Consider the following 14,165-nt stretch of genomic DNA (forward strand, 5'->3'; position numbering starts at 1 on the left):
AATTTGAATTTCACATACACAATGAATACTTCTTAAAACTTATATTCCTTGTGATATTTAGGATCTACTTAACCCTACACATCATTTACTGTTGATCTGAAATTCAAATTAAACTGGCATTTCACCTGCCAGCCATAACAGCCCCTGCAAACAGGAACGGCTCTGGGGACCAGGACGGCATTGGCTGTGGGGAGGAGGGGTGCAGGTTGGGCAGCCTGGAGTACGTGTCTCATGGGGAAGGGGGGCAGCTGGTGCCCAGATCTTGCTGATTGCATTTGCAGAGATGGCCTTCAGGGTGTCCAACATTCTAATGTTCAAAAACAGAAAATAGATGTTTATTATGAAATATCCCAATTTTATAAGGGGACAACCACTGAAAAGAAAACACATTGCGAGGCACAAGCAAAGCAGGTCTGTGGTTCCATAAGGCACATGGGCCGCTGGTTTGCAGCCTCTGGTGGACTCTCTGGCGAGTGGGTGGGGCCGGTGTTTCACTGTAGATTATGGTGCTTTGGAAGGTCAGGTACAAAGGCTTTGTGCAGGGAGAGGATGACAGCAGGGGACGAGTCTTTCATGTAAAAGGTAAGATGTGAAAGCCACGCTTCCAACCACAACTCCACGGCGTCCCCCTCGGTGCCTGGATGTACCCATGGCCACTGCGCCCGTAGCTGGGCGGCAGCTGAAGCCACGGGCCTGCACCTGGTGCTACCTGCTCGCAGGGCCCGCCCAGCCTCCCGCCAGCCTCGCCGGCGCTCGTGCAGCCATTGGGCAGTGCAGGCTTTCATCAGAACGTTGTGGGTGGAAACTTCCCAGGGTTTGCGCTGAGCTTCCTGAGGGTTCTCAGCTTCAGATGCAAAGTGAGTGGGTGTCTCTCTGAGAAGCTGAAAGAGAGAACCAAAGTGAGGTGTTTCCCTTAACCATGGAAACTCTATAAAGAAGGCGCCGGCTCCCTCCTCTCGAGCAGTCAGCAGCAGATGTCCCCTCGTGACACCTGGACTCCAGGGACTGAGAAGGAGGTACGCCCTTTGCAGGTTCTGTGGCTGCCATGCAGCAGCCCCTAAACTACCCGTACCCCCAAATCTACTGGGTGGACAGCAGGGCCCCCTCCCCTTGGACTTCTCCAGGGACAGTCCTCCCCTGTCCCTCCTCGGTGCCTAGAAGACCTGGCCAGAGGAGGCCACCGCCACCGCCGCCACCACCACCACCACCACCACCGCCACTGCCACCCCTGCCTCCACTGCCACTGACACCTCTGAAGAAGAGCAGGGACCACAACACAGGCCTGTGTCTCCTTGTGATGTTTTTCATGATCCTGGTGGCCCTGGTTGTGCTGGGGCTGGGGATGTTTCAGCTGTTCCACCTGCAGAAGGAGCTGGCCGAGCTCAGAGAGGTAAGCCCTGTGCTTGCTGGGGCCCGAGTGCTGGGCTGAGACAGCTCTGTGTGGTGGATGGTGGCAGGCTGCCCTGGTCCACGCGGACCACGGTCTTCCTTGCAAAGTGCTCTTCAGTCCCTTATTCCTGCTTCAGAGGTGGACCGTCTTAGCCATTCTGTGCTACGGACAGAGAACTGGAGGCTCACATAAGTAAAAGGAATATCTTTTATCATGTAGAGGATCAGGGTCATGAGAGGCTGCAGCTACATTCTTCCTTTCTGAGATGGCAAGTCAGCCTGGTGAGCCACGTCCTTAGTAAAGCAAGGAAAAGGAACATTGAGCATCACTTGGAAGTGAATTTGTGAAAATGGCCAAACTAAAAAAAAAATTTTTTTTAAAGAGTTAAAAATGTCAGAAGTATGCCAAATCACAAAGCTGGGGCACAGGGAGACACAGCTGCTCGGCCAAAGTCCGAGGTAGGAGAGGCTGTGAGGTGTGTAGATGCTTTCCCAGAGCCTGGTATATTGAGCAATTCTGTCTCCTTTGCTTAGGAAACTTTATATTTATTATACGACTTTTCTCTTTCTCTTTGTCAGTCCTCCAGCCAAAGGCATATTGAATCATCTTTGGAGAAGCAAATAGGTGAGTCCTTTTATGCGTGCAGATTGAGTTTCCAAAGATGGTCCTCAGAGCTGGGCCCTGTGGGTGGAATGCTGTGAATTGCATCTGTTCTCGGGCACATTCTACTACAATAGGAATCCTGGCTGATTCTGAATCTCTGGTCCTTTTGGTTCTCTGAGCTGCCCTCAACTATGAAGTCAAGTTAATTGTTCAAAATAAGTATATCTGAGTACTGCCCACAATTAAAAATAATTTCCACTTAACTTTGGGAAGAGACACACACCTCTTCAACCCTGGATCTTTGTCGCCTGAGCATCTGGCTCCAGGTCAGTCTCCTTCCTCAGGCCTCCTGGGTCCCAGGCACAGGGCAGTGGCTGAAACTCCCCAGAGAGGTGGGGGTAGAGAGAGAGAGAGAAAGAGAGAGAGAGAGAGAGAGAGAGAGAGAGAGAGAGATGTTTCTAGGAAATGTCTTCTCTTTAAATTCTCTAAGAGATTAATCAAGAGTCAAGCTTTAGTTAAAGCATTTAATAGGAGTACCAAAGCTTTTAAAAAGTGGGGAATTGATCGTCCACATTAGGATGGTTCTTTTGCAGTCACTAGAAAGATTGGGGGAAGACGACAGCCATTATTCAACTACAGAGGTCATTGTGAACTATCTTCAATAATAAAGGAAAGGCCTGGCTGGCATGACTCAGTGGTTGAGCGTCAGCCTATCAACCAGGAGTTCATGGTTCGATTCCTGGTCAGGGCACATGCCCGAGTTGCAGGCTCGATCTCCAGTGTGGGGTGTGCAGGAGGCAGCCAATCAATGATTCTCTCTCATCATTGATGTTTCTGTCTCTCTCTCCCTCTCCCTTTCTCTGAAATCAATAAAAACATATTTTTAAAAATAATAATAAAGGAAAATTCTTTGTATGAGATCCAGGACAGGAGGAAGGCAAAATGTTGAGCATTGACCTCATCACATTTCCGGATATAGTTTTGGAAACTGTGGGCAGACAGATTTAGGACAGAGAGACTAACCTAGGACTTATGGACCTTTAGACTTGGTTAGAATAGGAAGGGAGCTTAGATAGCATCTGGTCTAGTCATCTCATTTTTCAGAAGAGGGACAAAACACCAGGCAGATGAGGCCACGTGCCCCATACCACTGGTGTGGACCTACAGGGCTTTCCAGTATATGGACTGATGCCTCGTGAAATAAGGCAACTCCCATCTCTCTATGATGATTATGAAATGAGAAATATAGATGGGAAGAAAGATGCCTCTGCGAAGACAGTAAGTAAATCTTATTAGAAATTGGGAAGAAAACATAAGGCAGCACTGGCCAGTCAGTAAGGGGACCCCGTTCCTCAGGAAGTGCCTGCTCAGGTGATCCAAATCGCCCTGCTGCCTAGAATGTAGGAGCCAACCTCAGGAGGCTCTGGTCCCCAGCTCTGGGTCCAAGTCCCTAAGGGTAAGAAAGTCCAGATGGGCACAAGCAGTGTAGAAATTTTTGCTAGAAAAAAACAAAGCCTCTAGTAGATTTCTAGGCTAAAATAGATTTGAAAATCAGTGGAATGTGGCTGGTGAAACTGGTACCCAATTACTCATCTTTCACCCACTCTCTGGAGTCATGTTAGTGATTAAAAGTCAAGCGAGCAGATGAGTCAGGTCTACCAACCCCAGAACAATCATCTTCTCCAGATCAACCCAGATGGACCCAACATTGGTTAATTATCACATGGAAATCAAATTAACAACTTTACTAATAAGATAAGAGATGCAAATTAAAATAAGAGATACCCACCTTCATCCATCAAATTAGGAAAAAACAAACCCAGCTGGGAAGAAATGAGAGAAAGGGGCTGCTGAAACATGATGGACAGCCAGGGGCCTGTAAGTTCTGAAGAGCAGTTTGGAAACATATATCAAAAGATCAAAACTGTTAATTTACCTTGTAAACGTATCACAAAGAATTTATCTTTAGAAAATAATTAGAGCTGTGCCTGAAAAATTATGTACAAGGATGTTCATCACTTCCTTACAAGGCTATTTATAATAAACAATTCGGAAGAAATGTAAATACCTATTAATAGGAGATTAGTTGAATGCACCATGGTGTATTGAGATGACAGCATAATAAACAGCAGCTATTAGAAGAACACTTAATGTCATGGAGAGTGTGCACTCTATAGTGTTAGGTAAGAACATACGTTAGTTTAATATTGACTATATACATATATGCATATTTTTATATCTTGATGTTCTTAGCAAAGAACTGGGAAGAATTTATATTTTAGCATGGTGACTGATTCCCTCTGGGAGGCACTAAGCTTCTTTATGTACATCTTTTTCATGTTCCATTTTGCCACAGTTAATTCATTATCTCGTTTATTCATTTACAAATGTTCTTGGGGTGCTTCCTATGTGCCAGGCTGGGTGTTGGGTTGGGGGTGACCACTGAGAACAAGAGAGACGAGGGACCTACCCTCACTGAGCTTGAAGCAAGCTGGAGGAGCTAAACCAAAGCGGGCAAACAAACCATATCTTTCCAAAGCGTGCTGAGTGTGCCTAAGGCAGATGGTCTGGAAAGTCCCAAGGAGGTCTTGTGATTGTGTGTGTGTGTGTGTGTGTGAGTGTGTGTGTGTGTGTGTGTGTGTGTGTGTGTGTAGTGCCGTGGGAGGGTAGGAGAAAGCATTTCAGCAATGAAAATGGCATGTGCAAAGATCCTGGGGCAGAAAACAGTCATCACCAAAGTATGGGTTATATTTCTAGTTTCCTTATTCCAGTATTTATCCAGCAGGTAATCTTACTGAGCGCTTTCTATGAGAACTATACCATACAAGGCTCTCTGAGGGCTATAAAGATATGCACCATTTCCTGTCAAAACATGGCCTAATGCCAGATGAGCTGCACAGACGGCTTGTGGTGCAGGAATGCAGGCAAGAGTCAGCTTCGCCTTTCCTGTTCACTAGCACCTCATTCATGGTGGGTGATCTTGGGTGGCTGCAGAGGTAGCAAGAGCTCAGGGAATGTTCTCAGTTGTTGAGGCCTTCTCATGCACCTTTCTAAGACTCCTTCTCCAATGTCTTAGCTCCATTCATTAGCTAAGTGGTAGCTCCATAGCTCTATTCAGTTAAATATTTGAAGCCAGAGAAGTGTCTATTTTGAGAACTATTCTCTATTTTAACTCCTCAATGTAATTTAGCAAACATTTACTGGTCACATGCCCTGTGTTAGAAACTGACCTGAATACTCTGGTGGATTGAACCTGTAGTAAGAAGTTTACCATTTATTTGAGAGAGTTAGGCAAGTTACACAGTTTTCACAGAAAAGGGGTAGGTATCCAAGTGAACAAGAGAGGTGAAGACAGGATGATTCTGGGAAGGGAAAATCCTATTTGACTAAAAAGGCTTGGGAGGGTGCCCCAAAGAAAGAGGTATTTTCGATGGTATTTATAGGGTTGATAGCAATCACATAGAGATCTGTTTGGAAGGGCATTCTGGGTAGAAGGAACAACATCAGCAAAGGCACAGAGGCAGAGAGCTGGGCATGTTCAGGCCAGGAGTTCTAGGGGAACCATGCACAGTTATACATTCAATGAATCCATTCAAGGTGTTTGAGCCTTAGGATAATTAATTTGGGGCAGGTTGTAGAATGCCTTTGGGGAAGACCTAGCAGCCAGGAGGTGAATTAGCAGTCCTCTTCACCCTCTGGCCTGCTGAGTCTTAGGGACAGTAAAGCCAGAGCAGAAAGAGTGCCGGATTGGAGTCAGGATTCCCCAGTGTCGGTCCCACTCTGACCCTGAGTAGTAGGGTCTTGTTGAACAAGCCACCCAACTTCTAAGCTCATTTTGCCATCTACGAGGTGGGACCGGAATCTCTACAGCTGAAAGGGTTGTGGCACGTTCTAAATGCAGTAACTGGTATGACAGCTCCTAATGAATGAATGAAATTGTTAACGAATGTCATTTTATTGTAACAGTATAACATGCCTACGTCTGCCTTAATTTGGTTTATTTTTTACCTTTCCCTGTCTGTAATACGGGGGCTATGAGTTCCACAGTTTGGATTTGCATTAGTATGTGTTAGACTGTTGCCATTTATGCATTTTTTAAAAAAATCTCTTTTATTTAAATGTCCTGTTTAGAGTTCCACCAAAAGAATAGTCAATATCTCATTTTTACTTCTATATCTCATCTCTCTACGATACAGGTCACCCCAATCCAAGCTCTGAAAAAGGGGAGCAGAGGAAAGTGGCCCATTTGACAGGTGTGTATCGGGAAGGTGCAAGAGGCAGGAAGTAGAACAGCTGGTCGGTCTCCATCGCTGTGTTCTGGGGGAGCTGATAATTGGAGGAGAGGCCCCGTCCCGGCACGGGTGGACTTTCAGCCAGTGGTTGTGTCGTGGAGTGAAATGATTGATAGCGATGTGGTAGGGGCAGTCCCTGTGGGAAGTTCATACACACCCGAGAAGTGGATGAGTATCACAGACTGTGTGTGCCACTGTCCCTGGGATTATTTAGGCAGAATGATCCAGTGCGGAGACAGGCTTCTATAGAGCACATGCATGTGTATGTGCCAAGCCTTGGGGACATGGAGAGAAACAATCCGTGGTTCCGCCTTCAAGAAGCCTAAAATCCAACAGGGAAAGAGGTACACAGGTCAGCACTTCAACACTGGAGAGGTTCTCTGCTTAAGGTGTGTGCATGATGTGGGGACACAGAGGAAGAGGGTTTCAGCCCAAAGAGGGGGACTGCAGGTGAGGAGTTGAGTCCCTGAGGTCCTTTCCAACTTTAGATCTGTAGAGTTTGTTGGATTTGGCTTTTTCCCTCCTGGAAGGACCCTAGAGCCTAACCTTCTATTTCTGAAGATCATAGAACCTTTGTTCCAGAGAGCCAAGTTCCTCTCACTAACTTCTTACTGCAATTGGTTAAGGGTATATATTGTTGTCCACTGTGTGTCTCAGAAGGAATTTAGTGATGGATGAGTCTGACCCCTTAGCCAGCTCTATGGGGGTTATGTCATTTTGGATTAAAACACACACACACACACACACACACACACACACACACACACACACACACACAACCTTTTGCTCAAGGGAAGGCAGGTCCACAGTTTTGCCTTGGAAGCTTAGTTTGTCGGGTGCATGAGCATCCCTGGCTAAAAGCTCCTCTCTGACTTGGTTTTAGGCAAGCCCAACTCAAGATCCATCCCTCTGGAATGGGAAGACACCTATGGAATTGCCCTGGTCTCTGGGGTGAAGTATAAGAAGAGCAGCCTCGTGATCAATGACACTGGGCTGTACTTCGTGTATTCCAAAGTGTACTTCCGGGGTCAGTCCTGCAAGAAACAGCCCCTGAATCACAAGGTCTATATGAGGAACTTGAAGTATCCCCAGGACCTGGTGCTGATGGAGGAGAAGATGATGGACTACTGCACTACCGGCCAGATGTGGGCCCGTAGCAGCTACCTGGGCGCGGTGTTCAATCTCACCAGTGCTGACCATTTATATGTTAATGTGTCTGAGTACTCTCTGGTGAATTTTGAAGAGTCTAAGACATTTTTTGGCTTATATAAGCTCTAAGAGCACTTTGGGGTTCTCTCCATTGTGGCTCCTTGATACAGGCACTGAGAATGTTGTCTTGAAGGAGGGTCTTCTTAAGCCCACTTGAGGTCAAGTGAGAAGACATAAACCAAGAGGATTCTGAGACCAGAGTCCAGCAGGTCTACGGTTCCCCATCTCGCCCAAGGTCCATGAGCCAGACAGGATGAGGAAAATAGCTGGTGAACATAACACTCTGGGCTGCATGTCAAAATGCAAGATGGGCTAAAGCAGCTACCGGGGTGTTCTACACTCAGCTTCAGAGGCCAAGAGTGTTTGGGCACATTGCAAAGGACACCTTCTAACTCACCTCTTGCGGTGGGTCTACTGTCTACCTCAGGGAGGCTGTCTTTCAGGTGTAAGGGATGGAAGAAGGTGACTAAGCTCAAGAGACTGAAAGGCCGGTGTCCCAGTGGCAGCATTTTTACTTCTCAAGCCATAGCCTGAGCTCCCAGGTGATGCAAATAGAAAAGCTAGGGATATCTGTGGGGGATGCAGTCCATTCCCTATACAGCATGTATGTTTCCAAAGCAATTGTAGGTGTGTGTGTGTGTGTGTGTGTGTGTGTGTGTGTGTGTGAGATTACCTAAATAGGAAGAACATGTTAGGGAAATATGGGATGCATTTGGTGTCGGTTTCAAATGCTCCTTGGCAACCAACTCTAATTCTAATAGTCCTCTAATCTTGGATTGTCACCTAGTGATGCTGTTTTCCTATAATATAACCAATATTTATATATATTTTGTGCATTTTAAATGGAAAGAATACATGTAATAAAAACTATATTTTAGAATACAGATAAGAAATATGGATGTACTTTTTAGAAGTCAGAAAGATTTTGCTTTTTTCCTTAGTCTTTCTTCCTTCCATGGCTTCTTAATTCGTTATGACTTAAGGCCACTTCAAGGAGAATTTACTGGGGTGAGAAGCACTTTGCCAGGCTCTCGTCCCCTCTCTGTATTTTCTTCCCTCTCTGTCTTCCATGATTCAAAGTTTCCATTGCTGGTATTATTGCCGGTGTTAAGCTCACCCAACTTTCCATAGATTTGACGACAACTTGTCTCTTCCTGGAGGCATAGTGGAAAGGGCACAGACTTTGGACTAAAATGACCTGAGTTTGAATCTTCATTCCTCCACTTATTAGCTATGTATTCACTGTGCAGGGCCCTTGACCTCTCTTAGACAGAAAAGAGCTGATATGTACATAAAGTATCTGACACATAGTAGAATGTCAAAAAAGAGATGTACCATTGTTTATAAGCTACTCTGTGAGAGACACTTTGTTCTCCAGAAGTCACTGCTCTGGAGAGATTCATCTAAACACCTGGCTTCTTGCATTTTCACTTTGATCATTCACAATTTCCTTCTTTAACTCGGTTCATATAGATTTGCAGTGGAGTGCGGGAAACGTGTAAACTCGGGCCGATTGTAACTGCGTATTACAGGCATTTTATTTTCACAAATCATCTCCTATTATTCCAGCTAAATTGCTTCAATGTTTTATCTATCTCTATATATCTATAATAATAAAAGCATACTATGCTAATTAGGCCAGACATCCAGACAACCTTCTGGACGAAGCTGGGGCTGCAAGGGGAACCCGGGTCCCAGGTGCCAGAGGGAAGCCGGTGCTGGCAGCTGGGGGAAGGAAGGCCTACTCTTGCACGAATTTTGTGCATCAGGCATTTAGTATATATATATATCCCCTAATATATAAATATGTATACTAGTATATTTACCATATTGAGACCTCTAATTAATGAGCTCTATTATTTTCTTGCATATCCATCAGCTTCTTTATTTTCACTCCTCTCTGTCTGGCTTAGATTCTATCATCTGTCATTACAATCACTATCTTGGAAAGACCCTCAACCCCCAATATTCTGTTTCCTTCACTGTATTCCTCTTGGGAAAATCCCATTTTCTCTACATTGGCATCCTAGCAGCTGGATGTTGCAGGAGAAAAATTACACAAACAGACTGGTTTCATTTTATTTTTAATCACTCATCTACTGAAGTCAGCTAATCAATTATGTATCATCACTAATTTGTTTTTTTCCTTTGGATGGATTTGAATAGGCAATGGATGCTCATTGTACAAAATTTAAAGGATATGCAAAGATAGGAGGAAAGAAGTCCCCTTCTCACCCTGTCCTGTGGCCCCATTTCTGCCCACAAAGAGAGTCATTGCCTCTTGGTGTAGCTTTCCAGGGAGGGTCTGTACATAACGCTCCCATCACTTTACACTCCGAGCTAGATAATTCTTGTTGCGAGGCTGTCCTGACTGTACATTGTAGGATGCTGGGCAGCATTCCTGCCCTCCTCCCTTAGCCCTCTGTGCAGATAACCAAAACTATCTCCAGATATTGCCAAATGTCACTGGGCTGAGGCGAGGAGACAAAATTACTCCTGGCAAAGAACCATTACTTTATATCAGTGGTCACAGGTCTCAAATGGGTATTCAACATGGCCCAGCACTTTTTCCTCAGTTCCATGGTAAGCATGCTTTTCCGTTGTTTGAGACAATTAAATCCCATCTTTCCCTCCTGCAAACCAACCCTATCCTGCCCCCCCTACCCACCATGGAACCCCACTCCCACCACCAGAACCCAAAACCCATTGCCTCTGAATAGCCTTCTTTTCCTCCTGATACAGTAGGAGAAGAGGACCATCTCTCCATTTGTGCACTAGACTCATTCCCTCTCCTCTACGTGGCCCATTTAACTCTCTCTGGGTCCTCAAACTATCCCTGTCTATGAAGTCATGTCCAGCATGTACATATGTTCAAGTAGCCCTTTTCACCAAAAGACAAACCAAACCAAACCTTTCTTTACCATCTTTCTTCCTCCAGTAATGGGTGCATTTCTTGGTCTCCTGGTAGAGACAAACATCTCGGAAGGTTGTCCCCCCACACAGGAGCCCCATTTCCTTAGCCAGGTTTATGGCTATATTTATTTGACCACTTAAAAATATCTGTGTTTTTTTAATGCTAGGCTAAATGTCCCAAATGCAAGACATTTTTTTTTGGCCTAGTTTACCCCCATATCCCCATCACCCGACCCCATGCCTGGCACATACTAGGTGTTCAATAAATGTATAAATGTTTGATTATAAGACAAGTGTCTTTCAGTTTTGGCTACATGGGTATGCTTTGAGAGTAATTAAAGTAGTGTTGCCTCATGAATGTGTGTGAATGTTTCTCCAGCTTTGAATAGATTTTTCGATGGGAGACTGAGGCTGCAGATGGAAAAAAAAACCATGCATCCCAACCCATAGCATTGGAAACCAAGTTACATCTCTTTGGTGCCTGGCATTACCAGGAGTTAATCAGGAGACTGGTGATGAGAACTGCCAGGTAACCAGAGCTGAAAGTGTCAATTAGAAGATGCTCAGTAAATATTTGTTGAATAAACTAATGAACAAAGCCAAAGGTTCAGGTTGGGGTATGCCACCTGCTCTCTCTAAAACTCTTCTGTTGATTCAGCTGCTTTATGAGGTCAGGTTTCTGGCCAGGTACCTCATGGGGAAAGCCAGAGAGGCATTCACCTTGCTGGGCTGCTGGGCTGTGTTCTCACAATGAAGTCCTCTTCATCCTTTTCCTTTTCTTTTGGCTCCAACCATCAAGAAGTTTGCTGGACTTTCTTACTTCTTTTTTTTTTTTTTAATCTATAGGCCCTTCTAGATAATGGTACCAGAGCAAAGAGGAAGTGGTCCCACACCCTGAGATGAGCTGGTGTGATGTGCCATCAGCTCGTCGTACTGGTATTGCCACTTTCAGACCTCTAGGTCTGAGCCCTGCTCACATGCCTTTGACGTGTTCTGGAGACAGTTGTGTGGCTCACCATGCTTTAAGTTCTGGTTCTACGGAAGAGAGGTTAACAGTTTCTTTAGGATCTTGACTTACTTTTCTTTACCTCGGTAGAAATATATGGGATGTCCAAATCCCAAAACTTTTGAATATGCTCATTAAAAATGGAATCGGCCATTGGTTCTTTATGAAATGCTAACCCCAAAGAGCACGTAAAAAAAAAAAAAAAGGTTACTTCTAGTTCAGTAGTTTGAGGTTTTCTTTCTTTTCAGACAACCAAAGACACATAAAACCATGTTTTTTTAAGCCCCCCCCAGAGTGGTGACTTTCTGTTCTCTGAAGTAGGTTTTGACTTACCACAGCTTACCAGGAAAAGAGCTCTTCTGGGGACGTCACTGCAAGAGTGACTGATGTGAAGCAACAGCTCATTGAGAGAGGGGATTGGAGAGAGAAGCCTGGCTCCTCCACGCCGGACTCCTGTCCAACCACTAGGCCGTACGCCTGGAACTAATAGAAAATAATATTGAACGAAACTGTAATTGAAAAAAAAAACCACCCCAAAACATTTTACTTCTAAAAAGAAAAGATTCCCTTAGGGAGTTAAGTCTGGTCCTTAACTAAGAAAGCATGTCGCCATACGTCAAATTGCATTCTTTCAAAGGAGTTTGGATAAGTTCTGAAGTTATAGAGATCAGTTCTCCCTTTCTGTGTTTTGTTGTTTCTTCTTTCCCAGCGTTTTGGATCACGCACAGGCAGAACGAGGCATTCCTAGGAAAGCAGAATCAAAACCCCATTCTTAGGCCTTAGACTCATTTCTGAGTTGGAAATGAACCTGATTCAGAAATAATGTAACTATTGATGGTAGCCAGGGACCTTTGGGACTCATTAAGAAACCAGCTAAGTGGGTATTCTGCTCCTTAAAGTTCCCTCAGAAGGTTGGAAAGCATCACCTCAGTGAGGTCAAAGCTTCCCCTTTACGGGGAGACACTTCTCCATCATTCTAGCCGGTACATTTTTCAGAGAAGAGTAGAATTCAGATGTCCCTCCTCTCTCGCTCGGAGGCTCCGTCTGCTCAACAGGGCCACCTTTTCTTCTATTTCTTAACAGAATGGCATGGACCTCCACCTCACATTCTGTGGGAAGTCCAGAGTTCTCTGCACTCTTCTGGGAAAGTCAAGGAAGAACCTCACCCTTTGGGAGGTCCACAGTCTAGTGTCTGCTGTCACGGGGACCGGGCAGTGACTGTGCTTCCAGGCTCCTGTGGCTCCCAGTGTGGAGCAGCTCATTTTCCTCAGGGCACCCTCCCACAGGATGCTGGGTGCAGGCACTTCTACTGAAGGCTTGAAGGTAATGGAGAGCGGTTACCTTAGACGCATGCCGTATAATTACACCTAAGGCTGAGTATTAGACATCACTATCATCCTCCAAATTTGCCACAATTATCTACTTAAATGTGTCACAATTATCTACTTAAATCCTACTACTTGAAAGGATGCAAAAGCCCATTCATTCATTCATTCATTCAACAAGTGTTTGCCACATACCAGAAACTGCCCTATGTATTGTGGATGCATTGAAATATAAAGCCCCCTGTAGAGTTATATTTTAATGGAGAGATGGTGAACATACAATAAAGAAAGAGCAAAAAATATCTAGTAAGATATATGGTAGGAAGTGCTATGAAAAACAGTTACTAGTAAACCAGGTAAGGCTATAGAGAGTTATGGAGGAGGGGTGGTTTTTTTAAAAAGCAGAACTGGGAGACTTAAAAAAATGTATATGTGTTTATTGACTTTGAGAGAGAGAGAGAGAGAGAGAGAGAGAGAGAGAGAGAAGAGAGAGAGAAGAGAGAGAGAGAGAAATATTGATCAATTAAACCTGAAACCTGGGCATGTGCCCTCACCAGGAATTGAACTGGTGATGTTTTGGTGCATGGGGTGATGGCCAGGGTGAGGGGGTGATTGTTTGACAAGTGGTGAGGAAACATCACTTCAAGCACAGCAAGTAGAAAAATTAGAAGCGTATAGTCAGGTAAATCTCATTCTGAGATATTAAAAATAATCAAAAGATCATATTACATTTTTGTAGTCTTTAATACATTTTCTCACATGCCTCTTTTATTATTTATTTTTTAAATATATGAAGTAATACATATAAAAGATGTTGGCATGGGCCAGATTCTCTATAAATGTTCGCTGAATAATTGAATATACTCTGTGCTCATTATGTTCACAGCCTGGCATGATGCCATTTTGAGGCCTGTTTTTTTTTTTTTAATCCTGAAGTATAATTAAATAGGGTGATGTTTAAACAATACACAGACTAAAACCCTCCACTTAACCCAGGGTTGTCTCAGGACAACCTCACTTTACGTGAATGTGAGCTGCTGAGGGAATTCCCCCCCTCCAGCTGCTCATCACAGAAGGGACGGAGCTTGGTTCTTATGTTGTAGCCCTGACTTTCTGCGGGTGAACCACTTCAAAGACAATGTGAGTTAGTAAGAGACACGCTTGATGATATTGAACTCTGAATGTGTCCACACATTTAAGACACCATATACAAGACAAGAATCTTTGCAAAGGAGACTGGAGAGGATTGGGTGGGCATCCATGGGTGTCTCAAATATATCTCTGGACAAAGATCTCTTAGTTTCACTCCACCCTAACATCATTTGCAGTCTGTGAAATGGAACTTGGTACACATTTTCTGGAAGAGAAGGTTCTAGAAGTTGTTCCTGATGGAAAGAGAAGGTAGGTGAAAGATTCAGAAAGCTACC

At 44.5% G+C, this 14,165-nt stretch overlaps 1 protein-coding gene across 1 annotated transcript; it reads left to right on the forward strand.

The window, feature by feature from the left end:
• The first annotated feature begins 1,045 nt into the window (after nt 1–1,045).
• On the forward strand, nt 1,046–8,148 carry FASLG (Fas ligand). Its single transcript, XM_023754017.1, has 4 exons — nt 1,046–1,390; nt 1,969–2,014; nt 6,190–6,246; nt 7,169–8,148. Exons 1-4 carry the CDS (start codon nt 1,046–1,048, stop codon nt 7,561–7,563), a joined length of 843 nt encoding a protein of 280 aa, XP_023609785.1. The 3' UTR covers nt 7,564–8,148.
• Nucleotides 8,149–14,165: the final 6,017 nt, after the last annotated feature.

This window comes from Myotis lucifugus, unplaced genomic scaffold (genome assembly GCF_000147115.1).
Source record: "Myotis lucifugus unplaced genomic scaffold, Myoluc2.0 scaffold_54, whole genome shotgun sequence".
NCBI lineage: Eukaryota > Metazoa > Chordata > Mammalia > Chiroptera > Vespertilionidae > Myotis > Myotis lucifugus.